Source organism: Megalops cyprinoides, chromosome 21, assembly GCF_013368585.1.
Source record: "Megalops cyprinoides isolate fMegCyp1 chromosome 21, fMegCyp1.pri, whole genome shotgun sequence".
Taxonomy (NCBI): domain Eukaryota; kingdom Metazoa; phylum Chordata; class Actinopteri; order Elopiformes; family Megalopidae; genus Megalops; species Megalops cyprinoides.
The window spans coordinates 22835738-22862434 of NC_050603.1; the positions used below are offsets into that span (position 1 = coordinate 22835738).

Below are 26697 nucleotides of genomic sequence, written 5' to 3' on the forward strand. Positions count from 1 at the left end.
ATATCACAGTTCTGCTGGATTTATGTTATTGGTGAGATGACAGGGATAACCTGAACACTGCCTGCTCAAGAGTGCCCCCACATTTTTCTACACTATCATAGCATTACAGGTGTTTTTTCCATCAAACTCACATCAGGGGTTGCTCATCTTACACTGTACTGAAAGACCAAAGGTTGCCCACCCCTGGAGTATAATAGCAAAGTAATGTTGTAACAGCTGAAAATTGCTTGTTTGTTTCACAAAAACAAGTACAGAATCAAGACATTAATTAGAAACGTTGATGAAAAACATCAAAGGCCATCAAAATCCATTCAAATTCTGTACAGACCAACCACCTACAACTGTAATAACGAATCACAGAGAATAACATGTGAAAACAGAAATAATACATTAAAAAATGGCTCCCACTGCCAGTTTAGTCTTGAAAAGAATACAAATTGTAACGAGTACAGATGAGAATGACAACAAAGACAAATGTCGGAATAAATAAATGAAGTCTGATACAACCTACCTTGACAAAGAGCAGCAAATAATATAAAACATGTAGTATTAAAAAAATCATATAACCACAAAAAAACAGCAGAAAAATAGATATGAAGCCCAAGCCAGCATTTTTGAATGAGCTTCACTTTCATTAAAACGTTTTAGTCATTGTGTGTCATTCTTTTTCACAGTTTTTTTTGTTTTTCTTTTTATTGTACTTGCTCATACTCCTCACAAATGTATGGCATTTTTTCCAGTTCTTTAGCTTGTAAACACATGAATTCTCCTTTGTCTTTGCTGGAGGCTACGTATTCCCAGAGGGGTATTGAACCACACAGGGCTATATGTTATTGTATCTGTGAGAGTTAAAGGGTGTACCTATATGGCCCGGGGCACCACAGTGGTTAGGCACGAGACTGAAGGGATCGGGAAATACAGCAACTGTATTAAAGCGCAGCTCTTGCCCCGAGGTGGATACATTGCTACCCAAGTCAGCCATTTTGAAAAGTACTGCACACACACTCATGGGCTGAACTTCGCTACTGTGGAGCCCTCGGTATGAAAGATTCGTAATGGGTGTGAGACGGGTTTCAAGGTCTGACTCAGTGACTGCTTTTGATTTGTGGTGCTTGATCAAGGAGGCTAGGTTCCTAGCAGAAAGCATTAAGCCCCAGGACTTGACGAATGCCTCCCCGCCCCTTTGAGTTTGGACGAAAAAATCAATACTATGATTTCGGTTATGTATTACTCAGGAAGAGATTAAAATAACAGCGGGGGCAGAGAAGCGATCCTTCCTCCGGTCGTCCTGAGGAATTTCTCACCACCGGGACAGCCGTGGAGACGAGGATAGTGTAACATTTTGACATTTGATCAGACCGCTTGGAGATTTTTCTGGGGGGCCGGTATAATTAGGGGCTCTTACCTGTTACCTTCTTCAAATATTAATTTGAAACCGGAGTGTCCCATCGGGGTATTGTCAATGATCAAGGCAGACATTTGTAAAACACAAAAGGTCTTTCTGCCAGATTGAGTCTGCAGAGGGCTCAGTCTGGGGGACCATCACTGCCCTCTGCCTGGCTTAGCTACTGGCATTGTCATTCAGTACGCTGCAAGGAGAGGCATGCAGGGGTGACACGCTGTAGAACTCTTCCTTTCCATTTGTCAAACATGTGTGCTGCAACACGCATTTCCTGATGAATGCAGACCTTCACATCCTGCTATGGCTCACTTTGAGGCTCAGTCCAATTGCTCAAAATCATTTGATAGTTGTGTGATAAGCGTGTGAACATATCGATGAACGACTACGTCCGCATGCGTGTGTGTGTGCATGTGTGTGTATGAACAAGTCATTGTTACGGTCAAAAAAGAGCCCAGATGTATAATTTGATTGATTTGCAACATAAAACCCAGCCCTTGATGTTAGATAAGACTGCACAGGGGGGGTTCTCTAAATGAACAAGTCAAGCTTCTCAGAGGCCTATTCGACTTCCTTTGTTGCGAAAAACCAGACATACCCCCCACCCTTGGTAAAAAATAGAAAAGTAAAACAAACTGAGCCGAGACTTTTTCCTCCCAATACTTTCGAAATAGCCCAGCAAGTCGTGTTTTATGCATTTTTGATGGCATATAGGAGGGGTTTGGCTAAAAGGCTTTATGACCTACTTTAGCTGTGCCTTCCACCAATGATGTCAGAGAGGGAGTACGTGAATTAAACATTTGATTGCACAAGGATGGGATGGTACGCACATGACAGCCAGTACTGTTTTATCCCAGAGGTAGTGCCTCTGTGCCGAGAATAATCCGGTTTGAGACAGCACAGCGAGGTCTTCCAAAAGTGTTCCTCTGTGTTTCTTTGCTTACATTATTCTGCCGTGTTGCCGAGAAAGAAACGTCACTCTCACTGAAGCCAGGCTGAAGCCAAAATGGTGGATTCCGCTGTAATTAAGGCCCTTTATTTCGTGTTCCTGAAGCTGTTGCCGGCAGAATCCTCAGCGGCTCTGCTCCTGGGCCAGCAGGTTCCAGGCACCTCCACCACTGCGCCCAGAAACGACTCCAGCGTGGCGCTGCCGAGCTAACGCGTTTTCTTCGTGCCGCGGCCTTGTACACAAATTAATTTTCTTTCACAGACACCCTCTCTCTCTCTGTAGCTATGGCAACGCCATTTCAGACATCATCTCTTCAGACGAGACAGAATTGTCCAATTGCCTGGCTTTGTGGCAGCATTCCTCTGATCGTTCATGTGTGAGACATGGAGAGGGAGAGACATGTTTTCCGGCTTTTGGGACACGTGTCCTTTTTTATTCTGAATACAGTAACTTAAAAAACGGTTAACTGAAAACTATTTAAATGAAAATGTGCTTTAATGTCGCGTCAATTGTTTTTGAGTCAAAACATGAAAGCCAGTAGCAGAGATAAAATCTTGATCAGTGGACTATATATAAATATGCGTTTGTGTGTATCTGTGTGTACATACTGTACATATGTACTGTAAATGTATACAGTGCACACTTTGCTGATACTACACTGGTGCCAGCATTATGTGTGTGCTGGTGGATGATTGCGAGTCCCTGCCTGCCATTGTGGACCTCACAATTACGGTTGAACAGCGGCTCTCTAAAACTCTCAGTCTGAACAGCCCTGCCACCCTTGTCATGTAAATGGCAGGGCTTTTTGCATAATGGTGCCTTCACCGCACCCGTTAGCCACAGCTGAATCTCGCTCTGTTTGCCAGAAGGTGCCACTGCGTTGGCACTTAATGATGGATTCATAATCGCGCATCTAAACAAACACACACTCCAGTGCTAATTTTGTAAATGTGACATTTTCACGACAGCTGTCTCATGAGAGACCACACTGGAGCCACTGCTGACACAGATGTTGGGTGGTCTATCTGGCCGTGAGATTGTAAGGCCTTGAAGATGTGTAAGAATGCAAGATGCTCCTAACAGTTGAAGCCGGGTGGAATTCTTAATGCAGACTCACGCATCTGTGATTCCCTGCTGAGTGTATTGTAACGTGTGTGGAGTGAAGTCAAGACATCTAATTATGGCAAAATAACAAGACAGAACATGTATAGAAATAGAATTAAACATTATGAATGCAAGAAAATATGAAAAATCCTATAACAAACATATCTATTAGTGTTACTTTGCATCATTTTATAAATGCGTTACATACTGTGGCATAAAATTTAACAGACACAATAGGTACAAAATATGCATAAAAATACCATGAGGAAGAAGCAGACAGATACTGATGCTTATATATGGCAATGAAATATATGTACATGTACTGATGTAGGTGACATTGTCACTGGTGAGGCAGGGACTGAGGAGATCCAAAACAGTTACAGCGAGGGTTTAGGAATGCAGTGTCTGGCCCTTGTGTGTGCTAATGCATTCCAAGGCACCTGTCTTCTCCATTCTATTCTTCCTCCTTTTTGTACCCTGAACTTTGAAATTGGCATAGTTACTTAGAGGTCAGATGGAGTTGCTAAGTGCTGGCTAACATGGCTCAGCATGCAGTGAGCTCTGTTTGTGAGCATGCAATCCAACCCGATCCAGAGTGGCACAGCTCTGGCTTTAACGTGGTCTCGCGGCCGAGCTGTGTGCCCCACTTCACCATCCCTTCAGGAAAAGGTGACCTAATAAACAACATTCATTACGGCTGTCATTATGGCCCGCGGTGGATCAGACAGCGCTGTGGTTGGAGTCCTTGAGGGCAGCACAGCTCTCAGCAGTCCAACGGACCCCTGCCCCTTCAGTTTGTGGCATGGTGATGTACGGGACTGATAAAAGAATGACAAACGCTGGGATTCTGGATCAGGTGCCAGATTTTTTAAACATATATAAGCTCCCTCGTGCACACACACACACACACACACACACATTCACTGCATATACATGCTCATATGTACACATGTGCAAACATTGTATTTAATATGTGTCAATATAAGTATGTTACACACACACATGCACGCACACACAGACACGCACACACACACACACACACGCACAGTATATATATAAATAAATCTTTTCCCACTTTGGTTGCAAAACATTTTCACCCAGACAGCTTAATGCTCTCAATCATTGCAGATGGTGTAACAGGATACAAATGGCTGAGGTCTGATCATTTAAAAAGGGGCAGGCAGCAGAAATGGGCTTTCCCGGCAGAAGGCAGCGCTGCTTTAAGTAATAAGCTGTCCCGCCCAGAGCAATGCATCACGCCCGCGTCCGCTGTCAACGGGAGAGAAGATACTCTGGGCTGGGTTAAACAGCTGCCCTGCCTTCACCTTCCCTGCTACGGCCAGTGCCGTTGCGCCCTGCATGCAAAAGAAAATGCTGAGCCTGTAGAATTGATTCCACCTCTGGTTTCATCCAAGGTTACCCCTCTGATTGCGAGGGAATTGGTCACAGATACACGGGCTGGCTCGTTCCATCTTAAATTTGTGTGTCGGGCGACGAGGAGCGAGGATCGCCCCGCAGTCCCGCGGTTGATGTCGGAGGGGCGAGGGATCGGAGTGCTGCTGAAACGCGATAGGACAGCTTGCTGTCCTCCCACCGTGCTGCAGTAGAGCACTGCCCAGCATACGAGATGCGGTGTAGGACTGCCAAGACACATGAGTGAAGGACAGCAGGAGATGTGGCAGGCAGGAGGTGTGATTTCAGGGGGGAGGGAGGGGGGGGGGGGGGGGGCGTGTGTGTGTGTGAGAGAGAGAGAGAGAGAGAGACAGAAAGAGATAGAGGGAGAGAGAGGAGGGTGAAGTAGACCTTTACCAGAGAGTGACAGAGGAAGTGAGAGAGAGTTAGGCTGCTACTCGGACTCAGTGAAATGCTTGAAGGGCACAGCAGCACCTTTGCCTTGTGTTCCCTTACACAAAGAGCTGATAGCAGAACATTTTAGTATTTCTCTCCGTGCTAATGCTGCACTGCTCCCCTCAGCACGAGCGTTTCCCAAAACGGGAGCAGTTCCTCCCTCCTTCCCTGAGCATTAAAAAGAGGACATCAGAGGGAGACTTTGAGACCTCAGGCCAAGAAATAATTAACTTGATAATGGCCTATCCTCTTGGCCATCCATCTCTTTCATTCTGTTTTCGGAGTTCCACCAATTAAGCAGCTATAATATGCATGCTGCTTTTAACACCAGTTTTCTAATAGCTTTTTTGACATTAAAGGTTTATCGATTGATTTATTTTTAAATCGTGAGGCAGGCCTCAACTGCCAAACTACCTCTCTCTTGAGAGCTTGTGCACTGTTTCATTTTCAGGGTTGAGAAGATTCATACCTGATTTATTAAGGAGTATTGAAAGGAAATGTATGTTTGTATTTACAATTGGAGCACAATTAAACCCACTTCCATTTTGCTGGATTGAATATTTAAGCTTTTCGTCCAGATTTATGTTCAGGATTTTTTCCTCCTTGGTCATCTACTGCATCTGCTCAATGGTGTTCCCACTTGCAGGGCCGTAAACAACGTAACCTGTAATAGGCTTACACTCTAAGCCCTGTCTGTTGTTCTGCTCATTGCAGATTGCTAATAGTTGCAATGTGTTTGAAGTGATTTAGTTTAGCCAATTTGTGTTCATCCTGTGTGGAGAGGGCCAAGCCCTGGACAAAGCATGTGATATCACACCATGCCCGCTGAACACCGGATCCTATGGCGCCCGCTCTCTGAGATTAGCTGACATCTGGGTGTCCAGACAGAGGTGAACAGTGTGCAGAGAGCTGAGCTCATTGCTTGTTGACTGGATTTGTCCACATATGACAGTTGGCAGTAGAAAACAGTTGTGGACTTTCCTTAAATCTGAGTAGAGTGTTATGGTGCTCTTGAATGGCATTTACTCTACTGATGTAGCTTAAGTAAAAATTCTGAGAAACTTTTGGAGCTCATGCTGTCAATGCTGCAACATCTACTAGCTGCTCCTGTTCAAAAGGAGCAGAGAAGAGCAGCCATACTGAATTCCTAAATTTGAGTGACAGAAAGAACATTCGATCCAATAAGCCCAACATTTACGCAACCTGGTCGTGCCAGTGTTCCCCACAGTCTGCCTCCATAGAGCCTTAGTCATGACCAGGAGCACTAGTTCCTGGCAAAAGCGAACCTGGTTTGGCTTGTTGCATTGTGTGGGCTGTTGGGGATGACAATATCGATTCTCCATTCTCTGATCAATGTGTATTTCATACTGGTGCTGCCGTGTCATTCTCAGGATGAACCATGATATAGAGGTACAAACGGGTGGCTTTTGAGCACTGTTGTCTGACCAGTGTCTGTTGACTCTCCAGTGCCGTACCAGGGAACACCACAGCAGTCACAGCTGATGTCCCGGAAGGGCTCTTAAAGGTTATTACACACATCAATGACTTCTGCACAGACTATTAGGAAGTTCCTAAACACAAATGTCTGGAGAGCATTCGTACACTTGGACCTCATGGAGGCTATTCACAGATTTACGTCCACCACAAATCGGAATAGCCGAGGCAGTTCTGTTGTGTGAAAAGATGCTTTGTGTTATTGCTCCAAAATGTGTCTGCTTGGACAGGTGTCAGTCAGCAACATTTTCTCACTCAGTTTATTGTCACAAGCTTTTAATAGTAAAACAAGTTTCATAGTAATGATTCTGCAGAGCATTCCTGATAATACTACCATGCGTTCCACTTAAATATATCAAATACTGGGTAGTGTTTCTCATAATAGGTTTATGGCCTTGCTATGTCAAGAAAGTGATATCCTACCCTAAATCAACTTGAATGGATACACTATGCTGAAAGTCACTCTGGATAAGATCTGTTAAATGAATGTAATGTAATGTCAAACCATCATATTCATGGATGTCAATTTTTAATAATTACATTTTCAAAATAAATGTGCGATGTGTTTATTAAAACATTGAAATTTCCCCACCTGAGTGGGCGCTCATGCAACACAATTTATAATTGTGTTGGCATAAGGCATAATTTAACCCTTTGTGCATGGCGTACACCTGGTTATCAAGGTTAGGGGTCGCTTAGATCTCTGTGGAAATGCATAGTCTGCTTGCTGCAGGTTAAGGTATCTGCTGTGTTCCTGCTGTTTGGAGCCCTCAGCAGTGGGAGAGAGAGGCCCAGGCAGAGCCGTGGTGATTTTCCTCTGATTTATCCCCCACTACTGGTATGGGTAGCAACCTGCCACATCCCAGAGGCAGGCATTTTAAGGCCGCAAAATTAACAGGGCATCGATTGACAAAAGAGGCCACTGGGGTTTCTCTGTCATCTGTGTGGGCCCGGCACTGCGAAACTCTCCAAGCCTCCCTGGGTGGTTACTGTTGCCATGCTGCCAGCAGGTAGAGGCACTGTGTATGTGTGTGTGTGTGTGTGTCTTCGCAACAGACTTTCCTGAATTCTGTGTGTGTGTGGAAGCATAGCCCTTCTGAGATGGTTGCCCCTTATTGCGCCAAAGTAATCAATAAGTCCACAGATGTGCCAGGCCGTGCAGCTCCAAGGGGTATGCATCAGTACGGTCCCCATCCAGTCACATGCGCATTCACTTTCAGCACCCTGCATACTAGCGAGGGCCTCTGGAAAAATGCTCCCACAATTCCCACACATCCAGTTTCAGCGCTGTGAAGGAGACGTCTATTTTCAAGAACGCAATAAAACAGCACTTCAGGAAATGCACACGTAACATTGGAGATGGTATCTAGGTCCTACTGCTTACTTTCCAATCAGTCTGACTTTTGAAGGTTTACCAGCGTGACTCCCTAGTCATAAGTTACAGGTACCTGGCGACTGAAATCCTAACTGAATGGGATACTTTGTGTTGAGCACTTGTTGTGGGTTTGCATATTTGAATGCAGTAATTCAACATTTACCGGTGATGTCTGCTGCCATTGGCAGGGCCGCTCTTAGACAAGGCGATTCATTGTGGCTGTCCTTCCCTGATTACCGGTTGTTTCGTCACAATGTCACAGGCGCCGTGATGTTGACGTGCCCTTGAAAAGTCCCTCCTCTCTGCCTCTGTCCCCAGCTCCGTGATGCACACTGCAAACAAATTTGCTATAAAGCACCTATTATTGCCGCCTCACCAGCATTCTCCTCACAGATATCAGGGGAGAGGGGCATAACCCCCCCCGCCCCCCTACCCCCCCCGTGCACGTGCAAGTACGGCCTCAGCTAAACGGAACTTGACAGGTACGCTGGCCCCTGGCGCCCGCGGTAAAGGAAGTGAGTAGCAACTGGAAGCATGACTGCGGACGTCATTTCAGCCCCCCCCCCCCGCCCCCCCGCCCCCCCACGCTTCTGAGGTTGTGTGAGCACTGCCGCACCTCTCAAGCCGATAAACAGACCCCCTGTCCCGGTCCACAGGGGTTCGCACGCTCCAATAGGGAGGTCAGCTGAAGGAATGTTACCCGCTGGGTTCTGAGCATTACAGTCCAGGTACTCTGATTCTGAGCTCCGAGACTGCGACAGCCTTGCTTTTCAGTTCTGTGCTTCATACCCGGGTTCAGTCCATGTTCCACCTTAAATCTGACTCACTGTTAAATGTGTTGCTTTCTACATAGTCTACACAGTCTACACAATTCGGCCAGATCTGCGATCACCACGATTAATGAACAAAAAAATGTATTGAAAGATAGCAACAATTGCATTGATGTATTAGTTAAGGACACATATAAACTCAAACCAGGCCTTAGCATTTGTAATATGTGTAACATTATATAACAGTGTGTAAAGTTTTAAAGGTTGATAGCAACGGTATGACTAGTGGAAATTCAGTATATAGCTCAGAGTATCAACTGTCAGCACTGGGTTAAACTGTTTGGAACAGTTTTTAATATGCTGAATTAGACTCGTGCAGTGTATTCTGATTTCCAGATGAACTATCCCATAAAAACCTGGGCTAGCGGGGTCCGTCCGAGCTGATGTCAACTCTACCAGAAGCATTTGGCAGCAGGTGAAAAAGAGGGTGGTGGGTCTCCCACTTTTCAGCCTGGGGTGTGCACTGTCAGCCTGGAGCGGGCCCCCGCGATAAAAATCAGCACAGCTCACATGAGTTGGCCTCCAGTTTGGCCACCTCCCAAGTCGCGGACACCAATTTGATTACCGCGAGCATTAACCCAATCAGCCAGCTCAAAACGCCTCCAGTTCCTTGAATTAGATTTGGATTAGAATTGGGCCATTTAACGATGTAGTACGCTCATGACATTTCCAGAGCGAGCTTCACATTCGCTGGGCTGAGATGGGCATAGCCGTTGTGGTCGGCGGACGTTTCCTATGGCAGGCCTGATGCCTGGAATGCACTCATGTAATGACGCCTGCTTTGAAGTTACGGGAGGCAGAGCCGAGGAGATTAAACAGCCACGCAGATCAAACCTGGAGAACACAGTCAGACATTACCAGTAACGTATGATCTCCTGTGGAGCTATTTAAAAATGTTAGGCCTCATTTTACTTCTGAGGTGCCGGCCACTGCATGTAGATTCACTGAGAGCTCTGCCCAGTCAAACTGAACTCTGTGGTGTAGCTGTCTTCCTCAGATCTGGTCCTTTCAAAAATGCTTTTTTGGAGAAAAGTGTGGAGATCAGTATTCACATTTTAGGTGCTTTGTACAGGCCTAGGAATGTCCACAATCTTTTGCTCAGATCTATTAATTACTCTCCTTCCAGAGAGCCATGATCCTAGATCAGTGTTTGAAGTAAAAGGCAGAGCTCTTAGCCCATCAGACGCAGGCACTGCAGTAGTTTAAACATTGTCCCTATAGTAGATCTGGAAAATTTAATTAGACGCTACTGTCTTTAGCAGTAATTTACATACTTGCTGCTCTAGCTGAAAAATAATTCCACAGATTCCTTTTAAAATAAGGGGGCTATACTAAATCATGTTTATTATTAAACATGTAGGTGTTATATTTTAAAATAAGGACTTAATGATATGAGAGGTCTATTGCCTGCTTTATCTTTTTCCCCTTAAAGGAGCAATTTTTCAAGCAGGAAAAATATTAACGTAAATGAAATATGCAATTTTTTGTCTCCATGGTACTCCTGAGGGCTTTTGCAGGGCATGATTTGCAGGTTTGAATCCAGGGTGTTGCAAAGCCATTGTATCCTTAAGCAAAGTAGCTCAAATACCTTAATACAATGTACTGCTGGGGCCATCACCCATGGTCCCAGCAATATGATGTACTATGTGGTATAAATGTGGTGTAAAAGGTGAGTTGCCTGGTATGAGGGCATATGCCAATGAATTAATACACAATGTGGGGAAAACAGCAGATTTCAAGACAATTTACTGTAAATGTGCTCTTTACAATTTACAATTTAACCCTCAGACTTCTGGAAAACGCAATGGGAGAAAGGGAAGGCCTCCTTTTCAAATGGTGCCTTTCCCCCTGTGTGTTAACCCTTGCTTCCCTTCTGAATAGATTTTGATTGATAACGCAGTGAATACACCGCCTTGTCACCACTAAATATAGCTGTCAATGGCAGTCTGGCTTCCTCCCTCAGTTATCGTTCAAAGTCTCAAGCGGGTTCCCATGGCAACACGGTCAAAGCCTGCAAGATGCTGCAGATTGTAAGTGTGTCCCCTCGGGAGGAAAGTCAGATGCACATGTCGGACATTACCCTAGAGTTTGGTTAGAATCCACTGCAGAGATTGGCAGTATGGTATGTCATATGTTTGAGAACTTTATACTGTGCTGTAAGTGGGTGAGATATGTCTGGATGTAATCTGTGAATCGGAAAATGCTAGTGGACATGTGGAGTGATCTGAATTTCTCTTTTTTTGAGGGGGGTGGGGGATGGGGGCACTGTCAGAACTGTAAATCACTGCAGAGGAATTTTACCATTTGTGAAGTCTAGGAAAATGGATCTATTTCTCTGGGTTCAAAGAGGTAGAGAAGTCATACCATACAGATAATGTTAGTTGTTATCAATGAAACAGAGAGGAGGTACCATAGAAATACAGTATACGATACCACCATGGTATATAGGATTATGCATTACTTATTCCTTTGGGATGTGCTACTGCCTCCACCATTGAAACAAACAGTGGAGATATTGATAGAAAAGGGGGATGATAATAGCCAATAGGCTTTCATGGCACAACCTAAACAGTTATTCCCTTTATATTTTTGAACATACAGCTGTGTGTGTGTGGATGTTTCATTCAAATGACCATACTATTACACAGTTTTTCCAGTTAGCGTTTCCAAATGTTATGACATTTGCAAGATATTTTAAGACATTAAGTAAAGGGCCCTCTCATTTCGGCAGTTTCTTATGAAAATACTGCATGGCTTTTTCGCTGGCAAAACAACAGACAGAGCTGGCATGGACAGGACTAATTCAAACCCCAGTGAACTTAACAAGGTCAAATCACAAGTGGAATTTCATTAAGTAAAGGTTGAGACCACTCAGGGCCTTCTCTGCACTGTCACCCCGGAATGGAGTCTGAATAATGTGATGGAGAGTGTTTACCGGAATAGAATATCATTCCAAACTCAGAAAATCAGAGCAAAATGAGTTATCAGCTCATATGGCAATCAATAAACTTACTCTACATTTTCCCTCACAGTTTTAGGAGCGAGCAGCGTTGCCATAGAGATCTGAAATGTCTCGACTCCGCCGCAGCAGTGGAGCGGCCCCTCTTGTTGAATGTTGCTGGAGAGCAGCGCATGCTTTGTACGTTAGAATAAAGGAGGCTGAGGGTTGTTTTTTGCATTGCGTCAGAACCGCGAGCAGAGCGGCCGTGCATTGCGGTTTAATGAGGTGTAGGCTGATCTGGGAGCGAGCACACGGTCATGTACAGTGCTGACCGTGATGATACAGAGTGTGGTTCATATGAGCTCTGGAGTGTTAAAGCGGCTGTCTCTTTTCTCTCTCTCTGCAGTGTGACAATGCGAAGGGGCTGAGGGCCTTCTTCGACGCCATATGCTTCGGTCCAAAGCACCTAATGATCTTTGGGGGAGTGTGCCCATCCGTGACCTCCATCATCGCCGAGTCTCTGGAGGGGTGGAACCTCGTGCAGGTAAGAGAGCGAGGCCCCCCCAAAGTCCCCCGCCACACACACAAACACGCACACACACACATGCGCGCACACACACACTCTCCCCTGTCTCCTCAGCAGATGTTGCACTGGAAATTGTGACAGTGACATTGCCACTGGAGGCTGCGTTGGGAACGGCGCCGCCACGAGAGAGCACGTGCCCGTCGAACCCGCGCGGCAGTCAGGGAGATGGGGGTTTGTGTGTGTGTGTGTGTGTGTGGGGGGGGGTCTTCTCACGTGTCTTTCCCCACTGCGCTCATGTGAAACCCTCCCACTCACTCCCCTCCAGCCCCCGAAGGGGTACGAGGAGAGAGAGTAGAGAGAGAGAGGCCCTCGTAGATTCCCTCACCCCCCAGCATGTGACAGCTCCTGTGTGCCGCGTCGCCATGGCCGCACGCAGCCGCAGGATACGATGTGGTCACACTCGCTCGATGTCGGCACTCTCAGGCAAAGGCTGTGTCAGCGCAGGGGATCGAGGTGACGAAACCCCCCATGCCCTTGCAGCGATGTTACGTGCAGGGGAGAGGGAGGGGGGGCTCATCCAGACGCAGACAGATAGCTGACATTTCCCGCTGTTTCCCGCACAATTAGCACAGGCTCGGAAGGCAGCCCCACACGCTGACACACGCTGGGTTATCATACTGATGGAAGTCATTTTCAAGCTCGGCATCCCAGAACGCTTAGCGCTTGGTGGGACCCACATTATGGAGCGCCTATGAGTCACTGACGCTCGTTGGATCATTAACCGATTCATTTGAGATAAATGGCATGAGGGTGCCAGAAGTCCTGACCCCGCGGATTGTTCTCCTGTTAACCTCAGTCGTAAAGCTTGCAAACATTTTGCCAAAGTTCCTGGAACCCTCATCCATTTCACATTCCAGAAAAGGAACTTAAGAGGAAGGGCAATGTGTTTATGCGGTTTTATCAATGGGCGAGAGAAAATTAGGCACACTTCCAAAGCAGGGGGTTGCAGACTTCCATTACGTGACATTGATACATTTTAACAGTAGAACGTGCCAAAGCAAAACACTCTTGACTTTTTTTCGGTAGAGAGGCGGGGTTGGGGAGGTTGATAGGAGGATAACAGGTTTGATAGATGAAACAACTCCATCGAAAAAAAAGCCTCAAACTCTCCAGGATTTCACCTGCATGGAAACACAATTCGGGGGTATTTCTTTACATATCCGGCTTTGCTTGCAAAGAAAGTGGGCGCTTCGGATATCTCCTTTCACGCAGTGCCAGGAAAGGACATATGTGCGTCTCAGTCGCCGTTTGAATTGGGAGCGCCAAAGCAACCGATTATGTGCAGGAACGAAACCGCAAGGGGACGGAGGCAATGACCCCTCGCAACGCGTTCGATCCACATAGTATTCATATTCCGTTGAACAATGAAAAGGAAACTGCAGCCGCTGGATAATCAATTTCCATTTATTGTCTTAGTGCAAAAGGAGGGGTGAAATATAAAGGGCAGCTGGGATGACAGCTCTATTAAATGTCACGTATGAAGAAATGACACAACTCAAGAGCCAGATTGCTATTTTACCTTAAATGGCACGCTACGTTCACGCTGCCCGGTAAGAACTCTGGACCTGGTTGCTCATCATTTTTAACCATGTGATTAAAATTGTATATTTGTATATACTTTCTTGATGGGCCCAAATAGGTGCGGTTAAAATCAACATAATAAACCTCACCTCTGCTGTGTAGGCCTGTAGCTGTGGACATAAAGAGACTGACATTTGTACTACTGACTGTGACAGTAGCAGTTTATGGTTTCATGCTTTCTTATAGCTGTTATTAAGAGATACTTCATTAAAAATAACAAAAATGCCTATGATTTTAATGGTTGATAAACGTGAAGATATCATTTGATTCTGTTTATCTCATAAGGAGCAACTAAATGATGCTGATGAAAAAACTTGGCATTTCCTTTTTCCCCAATTAGTTAGGCACCTGGCTCCTATGTATTGGTAGTGATTTTGGCTGGGTGGTGTTAATGGAGGTGTGCTATTTATGTCCAGCACTTTGGGAAAAGCCTTTTTTCTCCTTCATCTAGTTATCTAACAGCTGTATTTATTTAACTATTCATTGGCAATGATGATGTGTCTTCAGCAGACTTGATCATTTTTTAAATGAAAGTCTCAGTCCAACTGCAGACAAAAAAAAAAAAAATAAAATAGGCCAAGTGAGATTTGTATCAATGGTGCATTCACCTCCAAACAGCAGCCTTGAGAGCATTCCTGACGAAATCAACAGTGGACGAATGGAAAGGTGGTAACAGTGTTTTGAGCGCGAATTGGCCGTGACATGCAGTCATGCACTACACCGCGAAATGGCACTCAGCCGCAGCGCTGTTGCCAGGAGCAACCATTACGCGACGATGTAACATTAACTATTAATGGCACCAAGCAAAACAGATCTGTGCTGTCCCGTCTTAAACTGGATAACAATCGGCTGTTTTCCTGCCGTAATTGCCAGTTGCGTTGTGTGACAGCACGCGCTCACACGTGGTTTTAATTTCATGTAATTGTGCGTGGCTAATGTTTGAAGAGGCGGCCATTTTGTTGAGGCTGTCTGGGAGGGTAAGTAAACATGGCTCTCGTAGAAGGCCTCCAGTTGGCACATCCTAACGTCGTCCCTGGCCTCCTCAAATCAACTTCAGTGTTTTTTAAGGGCAAAGGTCGTACCCCTGTCTCCTCTGATGGTTGTCTCTTGCAGTTGGATATGCAAGTCTTGCATCTGTTATGTTTGTAATTCTTTGTAGGACATTGTGCTCAACCTCTCAATAGTAATATCTCCACTCAGCTCAAATTAAGCAGAGCTGCTAGATATATTCCATACTGATGTCAGAGTGGTACGGAAACGACAGCAAAGACGTGTCCATTAAATCAGGCTTTAGGTCTCTAATGGAAGTAGGGGGTGCGGTTGGAAGTAGGGGGCGGGGCTCTGCTGCAGACCCTGCGCTCACCTTATATGTATCGGTGAGCCAAAGGAAAATTTCCACCCCAGTGGACAATAAAGATCTATTTATTTATATTATTTAATGTATGTAGGTATGCATTTTTTAGTATATAAACAACTAATACCTTTTCAAATGAAATATAAAATGAAAATCAAATCTGTAAGCAATATACTTCTTTTTCAAAACATGTCTTATGTATTGAAATGTTAGTAAGTTATTGCTACAGACATATGCATAGACATATTAATGCATAATATTACAGCACATTCTCCTCTACATCACTGCCTGCATAATGTAACATATGAAACTGACACAACATATTTTATTAAATGACACATGTGGATGCATGACATTTGTTTCATATACGCAGAAACAATAAGATTCATAATGACAATGTTGCCTTGAGTGGAGGATTACCACAGTTTACTGGACCACACTCTTACTTTTACCAAAACCAAACCAAACAAAGTGACATATGTAGGGCTCCTTTTTCTGATAGTGGCCAAAATTATTGCAGTTTTTTATCAAATCTGCATGTGAAGACACAGTGCAGGAGAGTACCTTGCTGTATGCTAAATGATGAACCCAATCTAAATCCATCTAATCCATCCCCCTCTAAATCCATCTAATCATTACAAATTAAAATCAAAAAGAAATCTGCTGTGCTTAAACACCAATCTACATTTGCCTTTTTGCCCTTTTCCAGTCTAGAATGCAGCCGTTTAGTCGTACAAACTCAGAGAGCGGTAGAAAATATCTCAGCAATATCATTTTCCCAACCAAAACTCTCATTTGTTAACCCTTAAGCTGGCAGCATAAGGGTAGCAAAGAGTGGTATAACTGAAGCACAAAGACGTGCATGGGGTGAGGTCTAAAGAGTGATCCTTGCTATTTAGCATCAAAACTTAGCGTAAACACAGCCCCCCAAAAACCCAGGGAGCACTGTACATAATATATCAATTTAAATGGCACTACGCCGGGGAAATGGGGTCCTTTCATGATCACAGATCTGAGGCGTTGAAAGCCAGGGCACACATCTTGCCCAGGGCATTGCTAAGCGCTCAGTCTGCAGGCACCATCTGCCTGAGGATTTATGTAACAACTGAAGCCCGTCCAGCTCTCTCACTGACTGACTCACCCCCGCTGGTCCCGGAGAGAAGCGCTTGTGTTGGATTCGCACCCGCTCCCCTCGTCTGCTCAGAACGCTCGATACGGAGCAGTGCTGTAATTAATGTGCTCCCAATGCCTGCAAGGAAAGAGGCTGACGAACCTGAGCAGGGGGAGAATGAGAGGGGTTGTTTTGGTGTGGCATGAAAATTTGGAGGGGGGGGGGGGGGGGGGGGGGGGGGGGCAAAAGAGCTTGCTTATTATATTACATTATTGTCATTTACGAGACAATCTTATCCAGAGTGACTTACATAGGTTTCAGTTTTAACATGTGATTCATTTATACAGCTGGATGTTTACTGAGGCAATTCTGGGTTAAGTACCTTGCCCGAAGGTACAGCAGCAGTTCCCCAATGGAGAATCGGACTAGCAACCTTGCTATGAGCTTGTTATGAGCCCCGCGCCTTACCACTATACTACACTGCTGCCACTGGCACTTATCTTTGCCGATGAAAAAAAAACATGAAAAAAAAACCATGGAAAAAACATTATAATCTCATGTATCAGCTGTTGGCTTCAAAATAGTTTACTTTCTGTTTATGTTGCAATCCCTGTACCTTACAGCAGCAATGCATTATCAGCTTGTAGACATAGCCTGGACACAATGTGCTCTACAGAACGCTGTTACATTATGCAAGAATCGCCTTTCTTTCTATGGTGTGGCTGAAAAAGCACACGGTGTTGGCACGATCCCAAAATGACCCTGTTTGCTTATTACAGCAATCGATTCTAAATGGCGCGAGAGGCCCATTGTGAAAGAGAAACGCCACTCTTCAGCTCAAATGATCCATAAGCCAGATAGGGCTTCTTTAAACATCACCTCTATTCAGATGGCTTGCAGCATCGCAATGCACGCTTGTTTTCTGAGGGACATTTGCTCTAACAATGGTAAGCTGCGATTCGCTCAATGGGAGTATGGTTGGATTTGGGATTTATATACACATTGACGCTGTCTGCTGTGCCAGTACAGTACACACATCACGTGATTCCCGCACACTTCAACCATGTTTAAAAACCACCTTGGAATACGTGCACTGCTGTCAGCCGAGTGACGGCGCTATATGACGTAGGCAGTAACGAGAAACGCATCATGACAGTACCAAGACCAGGAGCGTTACACCGTGTCACAGGTAAACATTGCATGGGGGTCATGTTTACAAGTCTGAGGACTTGCATCCATTCCAAACGTTCATTGATTCTGGGGGTTTGGTGGTAAACACACGCTGCCCTCCCTCCCTCCCTCCCTGCTGCTCCTCCGGCGTGGCGAGCTCGATATTCTCTTCTTTTCAGAGAACGCAGTCCCTCTGAGGCCTGTATACTGAGCTGCTCAATAAAACATGCACTCTGCTGCATTCTGTGGGGGTGACGTCAAATCCTTTCTTGTACCATATCCATATTTCATGTTTTCAAAGTTTAGTGTGATTTCATGGGCCCGACAGAATGGAAGAAGCAAGGTGCATTTCAATTATCTAGCTGTGTGCGTGGTGGTGGTGTCTTTACCAAGGGTAAATCCATAAAGAATGGGTTAAAATATCTCTCCGTGTAACAAATGGCTTTGTTTTACTGGTGCAAAGACAAACAAGCAGAGTTAAAATTATGCAGTGACTGATTGCTCTGTTGCCCAAGGAGGGGCAAAGGGATCCCTCGGAATGAGTCAGGATTCAAACCTCAGGCGGAATAGCAGAGCAGTTTACAGAGAAAATTAGTGGTGATTCACGCACTGTGTTTTTGCAATGAAGCAAGGCACGGCGGAGACTCAGGGCTCATTATGCAGAAACAGTCTTGTGGGATGAGAGGCCTAATATACATGGAGCATGGCCACTTAAATTTCCCTCCAAAATGGTCCAACATCCAATCAGAGTTTTAACCAGCTTCCTGGGGGAGGACCTAAAATGTGTGTGGACAAGTTCTCTTTTTTCTGTCTCATTGACTGGAGGGGAAACACTGACACATAAAACAAAGCCCTCAATGTCCTCAGTATGTATGTCAAGCAGAAGACTATCATGTTATTAGGGTGTTCACTCTGATGTTGGAACTCTGCACCAAATTCTGTATCAAATTCTTAATTTACAAAGAACATAAAAACATGTCCCTCAGTGACACCTAGTGCAATACAGAAATGGATTCTGGGTAAAGACCCTGCAATGGACTGATATCCTGTACAAGCAGCTGTACATATATCATATATACATATATTATATAAAATGATCCTGGAAAAATTCAGTGCATTTGCATAACCATCAAAGTTTACCTTCCATATATTTTTTTCTGAAATGTGGAAAGGCAGAAAAACTGATATTGATTTTGTATTTTTTCACTGGAAGCAGTTGAAGGCGGCACCGAGTTTACTTTGCCATAATATTTCTGAGTGCTGAAGATTTTTTTTCTCTGCTGAGGGCAAAATTGCATGAAAAGGCCTGGAATAAAACATTTGCTGCCCTCGAAAGCACTGACAGCATACGCAATGTCCCGGAGAGGAGAGGGCTCATAGACAACAGGGAGCCATGAGAGCCACACTGCAGTGTCCACTGCCCATCTCCCTGCTGTCCCCCAATCAATAAGAGGCAGCACACACTATACTGATTAGCATAGAACATTTTGACATGTATGACTGAGATAATGGAAAGTGCATGGAGTTAATTACAGTGCTTAAAATCTGCCGTAAGCCCTATCCCCTTCAAATAACTGCAGATAATATTCCATGGTTAATGGCATGGGCACACGGTGAGAGAAGCATCACAATACAGTGATGGAGTTGCTTTCTGTAGTCTTTGTTTGGAGGCCGAATGTTTACAACAGGAGAATATCCATGACGTTTACTGACATATCCCCTTGAACTAGAGCGTTCAGGGAGCCTTCTTCAAAAGGAATCCGAGATGAATGGACTTTTAAATTCCACATGGGTTGGCGCTATAATAACATATTCTTGTTTTTGCAAAAAGAAGAAAAAAAAACCTGAATCATACATGTGAGAACTGCATACAGCGCATGGGCTGAAGAACCCGCTATATGAAAATGGAATGAAAATGGAAATATTTAATATTTGAGCTGGCAGTGATTTTAATAGGTACGCATGCGCGCACGCACACTTGTAGTCGCAAGGACTTGTTTTTCAGAAGAGGCGGTTCTCACCCTTTCCTCTTTTATTTTTTATTTTTGTGGATTTTTTTTTTTTTTTGCTTTGAAAATTCTTATTTAGGCCACATATTCCAGAGCACTTTGAAGACCAGGAGTATGAATCATTTACTTCTGGAAGGAGCTTTGAACAAGGAAATCCGAGAATAAATGCCATCCATAATTAATGTCCTATCCACAATTAATTTAGTTTAATTAATCAAAATCGGATGCATTTACATCCTGCCAGGGGTTTACATTAAACACTAGAAATTTTCACTCAACCACAGGCTTATTTCAAATAAATATTTGTTGGCAGAATTAGAAACATATGTTCGCAAAAACTCAATTTGTATGGGGCTGTAGGATATTTACAGTGCAATGTACATTTATCTCCGAATTGTGCTCATTACAAGCGCAAGGTTAGTAGGTAACACCTATAAAACAGACTGATATAACATATGACTATATGACAGACAAAATATAGACATAGACAGACATATGTCTGTAACTGAAATTTAAATTGTAAAACACCTCTACATCCAAGGAGCATTTTAAGATCTTTAAGGCCAATTTATAAATGTTTGTTCCATCCAAACCTTTCCCTTGGTTTTATTTTCTCCCAGCATGTCCTCTTACCTGGGAACCCCTGAGACTTAAGAAGAAGTTTCATTAAGGGGGCTGGAACATCAACCAAGGGGACCCTGATGGGTTACCTTATCCATAGTAAATCCTTCGTTTATTGTTCAAATGGAAATTTTTAAAAATTTTTGAAGAACCACATTGCTGAGACGGGTCCCAAGCTGTTCCCGATTCCACGTTTCACAAAGCACTTGTTCCAGCGAGATCATCAGTGATGCAACAACCTACAGCGTTTGGGGGAGAAGCATGAAAGAATGCTTATTTTAGGGCGCGAGCCATTGTCTTCGTCATGATCTGCTGTGACTCACAGTGGGAAGATGGGGGCTTTGTTTCTGCAACATGAGCACCAGAGATAAAGGACCCTCGGCAGTCTCAAATTACCAGTGTTTCTACAACACATTAGCAATCCTGTGTTTTAAGCAGCGCATTAACATTCACCACTGCAAGATGTCACGGATACAATTAATTCCACTCTGTCGCACAAATTAGGGGCTCTGTGTACCAAACTCCACAAATCTTGCCTAATAGCTGATTTACATGAAAAACTTGTCCTGTAATACACACCTGTATGAAAAATCTGCAAAGCAAAGCAAGATTTCTGCCCAATGCAGATCTTGGGTACACATTTTTTTTGCACAATCCACCAGTTCACCCCAGACAGCTATGTGTCTATTGAGCTTGTATTCGATAAATGCCTCAGTATAAGATGATGCTGGAAGCCTACCCTCCCTGAAGCAGAGATGAGGGACATCAGCATGTATAATAATCACTGCGGGTGATGGGGGCGCGTCATGGTCACCTGCAGCTAAATGGTTACATCCCGCGGTCAGGATGAGCTAAGTGGGGCTGGCTGTCAACTGCTTACTGCTGTGTCCCGTGTCATAAATCACAGGGCTGTTTTTATTCAGCGGACGACACCGGGGAGCTGCATCTAAGCTGCCATCCTACTACATCTCTGTAGTTGCCTGCCTTGTCAATTGAACAAACACTTAGCAATGACTTTTTACCCATGTTTTTATATCAAGCTAGTGATTTCAAGAAGATAGTATAACACTAGTATAGCAGATAGAATTATAGATGGTTCTGGGGACAAGGGGTTACTTTCCCCCCTCACTTCTGAAGGAGTGCTAACAAACATTAGGGTGATATTCTTGTCTATGGACACGGCTTGATAAGGCAGGAAAAAAAACCTAACTAAACCCTGGAACAGCAAGTAAGGCTATTGCCCTGTATGATAGTGGCAATGATAATCACAGCCCATTCTGCACCTCATCCAGGAGCCAAAATTTGGGGTTGAGCCCCATGTATTGTGCACCACTGCCTTTGAGTAATATGTGGCACCCCCAGTTTACATATCGGCAGATTAGGAATGGCATTGGAGAAAAAGAAGCCCCGGTCGGGTAAATGTTTGAGGACCAAAAAATCCTGCAGATTGATACATTGAACTGAAGTCTGGCTAGTTCCACCACTTTGCAAATGAGGGAATGCTTTGAGTGAATGTGCTCTATTCATGATGGCACAGATGGTGTGCAGTCTTTCTCTCCCCAGCCAATCTTTCTGAACAAGGGAACAGGACTTTTGCTCTCGTCATAAAGCAGATTTGTCTCACAGACCAGGTTTTCTTTGATGTAACTAGAATTGTCTTTGATGTTCAATATTATGCACACAATATAAATGTTTACGGTGCTGTAGATTTCATTGAACATGGTTCCGTTTCCATTGTGGCTGCATTTACCCTTCTTAAAGATGATGCAATTGAAGAATCATCTTCTTCTGTAATCCAGAAACATTTGGTTCTTGGTATGTCTGGGTTCTGTTTTAATTACATAGCTACCTGACGCTAATTTGATATCTTGTTTTAAGCTGCCAGCTACCTGATGTAAACAGATAGGAACATTTTGGAAATGTTTTTACTTTTATAACCTTTGCTAACATAAAAAATAAATATGTTCCTTTCCCTCCCCCAGCACAATAAAAATATTCTTACACAATTAACCAATTAAAAAAAAAATTAAGAACTATCCTCCACATATTGTTTGAATATCATTATCCAACATAGCAACACTGTGCAAACGTATTTGACAGGATGTTGATGACAAAAAAACCAACAAAAAACATATAAACAAAGCCCTGCGAGGCGAATTGGTCCCACACCAAAATGCCCAAAGCCCAGATCTTTCAGAGGCAGAAAGAAAATGGTGAAACATTCCAGAACAGCAGGCCCCCAGGCTCTGTGGTTTGCACTGATAGCCACACAGGGCAGCTCCACCTTCCAGACAGGTAGCGTGCGAGGCAGCCACGCTAATCACTGTCAGCAACGCGCAGAAAGGGTTTGTGTTTATTCGCCTTCCTGGCCAGGCAGGCAGCCTGCCAAACTAATTTAGCTTGTGCGTCCATCTGAAGGCTGGAGGCCCACAGCACCCACAAGCAGCCTGCAGATTCCGTCCAGAGCCGTTACCGTGGCGAACAGACCGCGGAGGGGCCGGTGCTCTCTCTCTCTCTCTCTCTGACTGGCTGCCACTCCCCTTACTCGGACGGTTCCTGAAAAGCCCTGGTTAATGGAAAGCAAACAAATTTGGCAGTCTTTATCCTTGCAGCTCTGACTGCTCTCCACTGCCAGCCCCACCATTCCAGATTCAAGACAGGACCCATTCCTCGAATGTGCTAATCCTGAATTTCGCGGACCACGCACTTGTTTGAGGAAATTTTCTGGGTTTATTATTAAACATTTCCAGAAAAGCAGGCAGGGACATGCTGCTAGCTCTCATCTTGGCTGTTTCACTCTAAAGATTCACAAAATGGATACATTTTAAATATGAAACAAAGAAATGAAAGGCAACGTTGATTTTGCTCTGACCAGAGACGTAGCAACGTCACGTCTGTGGCGAAAAAAATGTCCTCGCAGATCGAAAACTCAAGATCGATAAACGACAGTTTAACGCCCCCGCCAGCTCGCTGATATCTGTAACACAAACTTCCATTCAGTAAAAAAATGCTCAATTGCAGTAATAACAGAAACGATGCCTCCCTCCCCACCCCACCCCTGCATCCTCATCTCTGACTGTACGCAAGCAATTATCTGACTGGGCATCCACGGCAACAGGGCCTGCACTAATTCCCGCAAACCCTCCTCCCGATGCCTCAGGGGATCTGACAAAGAGGATGCATTGATAAACCGGGCAATTACCAGCGAGCGGCACACTTTAGCCCAGCGGTTTGATTTGCCATTAAGAACACTCCCGCTCCTCTCTGCCGCCTTTTTTTCCCCCTGCTCCATCTTGTGTTTCAGCTTATTGAACGTGAGGATGCAGCTGGTGCTATCCTGCTTAATGGCGGGATCTGACCCCTGTGCAATTTGCCGTCACAGAGACATAAAATGCTTCATTTGTATGGTGGGAAACAAAGGAAAATCTACCATGTGCTCTGAATGTTTGCTTTTGGAATTTTAAAGCAGGGGAGATGGGGATGCTTGCACAGGCCTACTTCTAGGTTACATATGATTAACTGGAAAAACAATAAAGTATACATTGTGTGGTTATTCTAGAACCAGGGTTTTGTTTATGGCAAATACATACATATATGACAAAACCTTGTGATGTTTGTTTGGATGTTGTGGAGGTTGAAGTTGAGACTTAGGTCAAAGGCCAGAGTTCAGCTGAGCTTTGTGATTTCTTCTGCCCTCATGTGCAATTGTGCTGTAACGGTTGAGTGGAGCAGAAGGTAAAGAATTCAGGGCTGTGTTGTGTATGATAGATCTGTGACAACTGAGAGATTTCAGGAGAGCTGCAGATTGCTTTGTGTAGCTGAGAGCTCCATTTTAAAGATGTGATAATTGCCCATTTATAATGTGTGCGGGGGCTATTAGCCTAGCCAATTTAGGCTGCCTGAAGCTCTCAGCTGTGTTTTTGTGACTATTGCAATACTTTCTGTAATGCCATTCACTGCAGTCATTTTTTGTATCACAAATTTCTGGTTTCTGAAAGAGCATTTCTTTGCATTCCAAGGGCACAAAAGATACTGTAGATATGATTAGTCTATAAAATGATAGATCTGAGAGATCTATTAATATTTGTTGTAAAATACCTCATTTAGTGCAGCGTGCATTTTGTTGATGCATCAGCTGATTTGTTTGGGATCCATGATAATGTTGACTTTAAACTGTGAAAGTGTGCAATGCTTAATATGAATAACTGAGCAGGGGAATAAAAACATAATATTCTTGAATGATGAAAAACAAAACCTCTAGAAGGTATGTTAGAAGGAGGTGGAGTGCAGAATCCACAGCTCACTCCGTATCTGCGCAGTGAGCTGTGGATTCTGCACAGCTTACTCACATTCTGTATTTTGTATGATAAGCATTTGGCAATGGTGGTGAGGAAATATGGTTTATAACCAGGATGATGTAGGTTTTAATCCCTCTGGGGGAGCTGCTATTGTACTTGACCTGAATTTCTTCACGTATCTACCCTGCTGTGTAAATGCATATTTAGTTAAACATAAATAAATAAATAAATAAAATGAAATAAAAATGAGCTGAAATTGAAGGGTTTTACTGAGTAAACACATGCTGATTGGAAGCCCTAGTATTGTACCTGCCACATGAATTATTGTGTATTAACACAGGGAGCTCACATTATCAGTTTAATTAGAGGGCTTTACTCTTTCAAAATGTCTGTATTCATTACGTTACGTGGGGCTCCTCTCCGTGCTCCACGGGTGAATCACAAAGGGGACTTATCTCTCACGGAGGCAGAAAGCACCGCTTTCAGCCACAGGACTGTAAATAATTCAGTTACATCGGTGCAACCGCCCAAGCAACACAAGAGCCGTCCACACAGCCGGCTGTCCGCTACAGCAAAAAAGCGGCTTCCCTTTAGCCCAAACGCCATGCCCCCCGGCTGTTCCTCCTCCCCTCTGCTTAGTACAGCTGCTCCCCTCACAGACCGCTCCCAAACCAGGCCAAAATGAGACAGATACGATTGTGTCAACTTGCTGCACAGCAGTAGTTGACTGTGGCAGACAGGTGGCCAAAGGGGGTGCTGTTTTGAGCCACATATCGCTGCTTTCCATCATATCATTCACAGTTATGGTAAAGTCCTCTCAAGAACCTAAGCTGAACTATCTTAGATGGTTAGACAAGAGCGACCACATCATGCCACCCAAATGTGGCCAAGGTGGAGGTGTAATTGAGACAATACTGCTAATGCTAATGCGGGTAAAAAGGTCACTTGCATCTCCATTGTAGTTAGCTATACATCAATCAATGTTTAACTTTGACTCACAAATGTTAACTTGTTTTTGTACAAATACAATTTATGTTTGCAATCTGCCATTTAGCAGAAGGTCTTAGCTCAAGAACTGAGCCCATTTGAAGATGTTTCACAGTAATGTGATAACTAGTGCTATTGTAACTGCCTGAGTGCTACAGTAACTCTACAATAACAGAGTACACCGCAGCTCCGCTGAGTTCAGCAGTCACCAAAACTGATAAAAAGCAATTGCATTTTGTTGAAAATAAGTCACTTGCATGTATTTGTGAATCACAGAATTTCAGGAAAAGGAACCAAAAAATGAACTGACAAAAAAAAATGTAATAAGAGAGAGGAAAGCCATCCATGGGTCTGAGTTAACAAAAAAAGGGGGGAGGGGTGGCTGGGGGATGACAACATCTCCAAATGTTCTTTTTTAACTCAGTGATTTGAAAAGGTCTTTTCTCTCTCAGAGGAACAAATTAATGAAAACAAAAACTTGCAGAAAGGGAGGCCGTGTGAAATGCCATCCGCTGGTACACAGCAAATGCAAACAAAGCTTCCATTTCAGGGACAAAGCAGTAAACCCCCAGCTTTTCCCACCCCCCTCCCCCTCATCCCAAAAAACGTCAGCCGCACCACCGAGATCGCAGACCCAGCACCAGGTCCATCAAAAGAACTAAAAGCTGTATCCAGCAGCAAAGAGTGTTTCTCCTCATGAATGAGACTGTTTCCTTCCACTCTGGTGCTTGTAGGCCTTCTGATGGGCTGTAAAGCTGGTGAGCCGAAACAGGAGTGAGATGGACGAGGAGTTTAGTGTCCTCTGTGAAACAGCAGGGGAAATGAAATGACTGCTATGTAGCCAGACGCTCCGTGAGAGGCAGTGTTTGCAGAGTGGAAGTAGCTGTGTTTGCGAGAATATGGGAAGCCGGCAAACAGCCGGCGAAGTAGCGTGTTTACTTCCCAAAGTCTTAATCTTTCAGACATCTGAATACCCACCCTTCTGCTAAGTTTGTCTTCTCAGTCCTTACACAGCTGTGCAGACATAAAGCGACGGCCGC

At 44.4% G+C, this 26697-nt stretch overlaps 1 protein-coding gene across 1 annotated transcript in view; it reads left to right on the forward strand.

Annotated features, from left to right (window-relative positions):
• The window catches only part of gabbr2 (gamma-aminobutyric acid (GABA) B receptor, 2), a 196455-nt gene that overhangs the window by 36878 nt on the left and 132880 nt on the right, over nt 1-26697 (forward strand). Inside the window, exon 2 of the mRNA XM_036515849.1 lies at nt 12347-12484. Coding sequence (XP_036371742.1) covers nt 12347-12484 — 138 coding nt within the window. The remainder of the gene's footprint in view (nt 1-12346; nt 12485-26697) is intronic.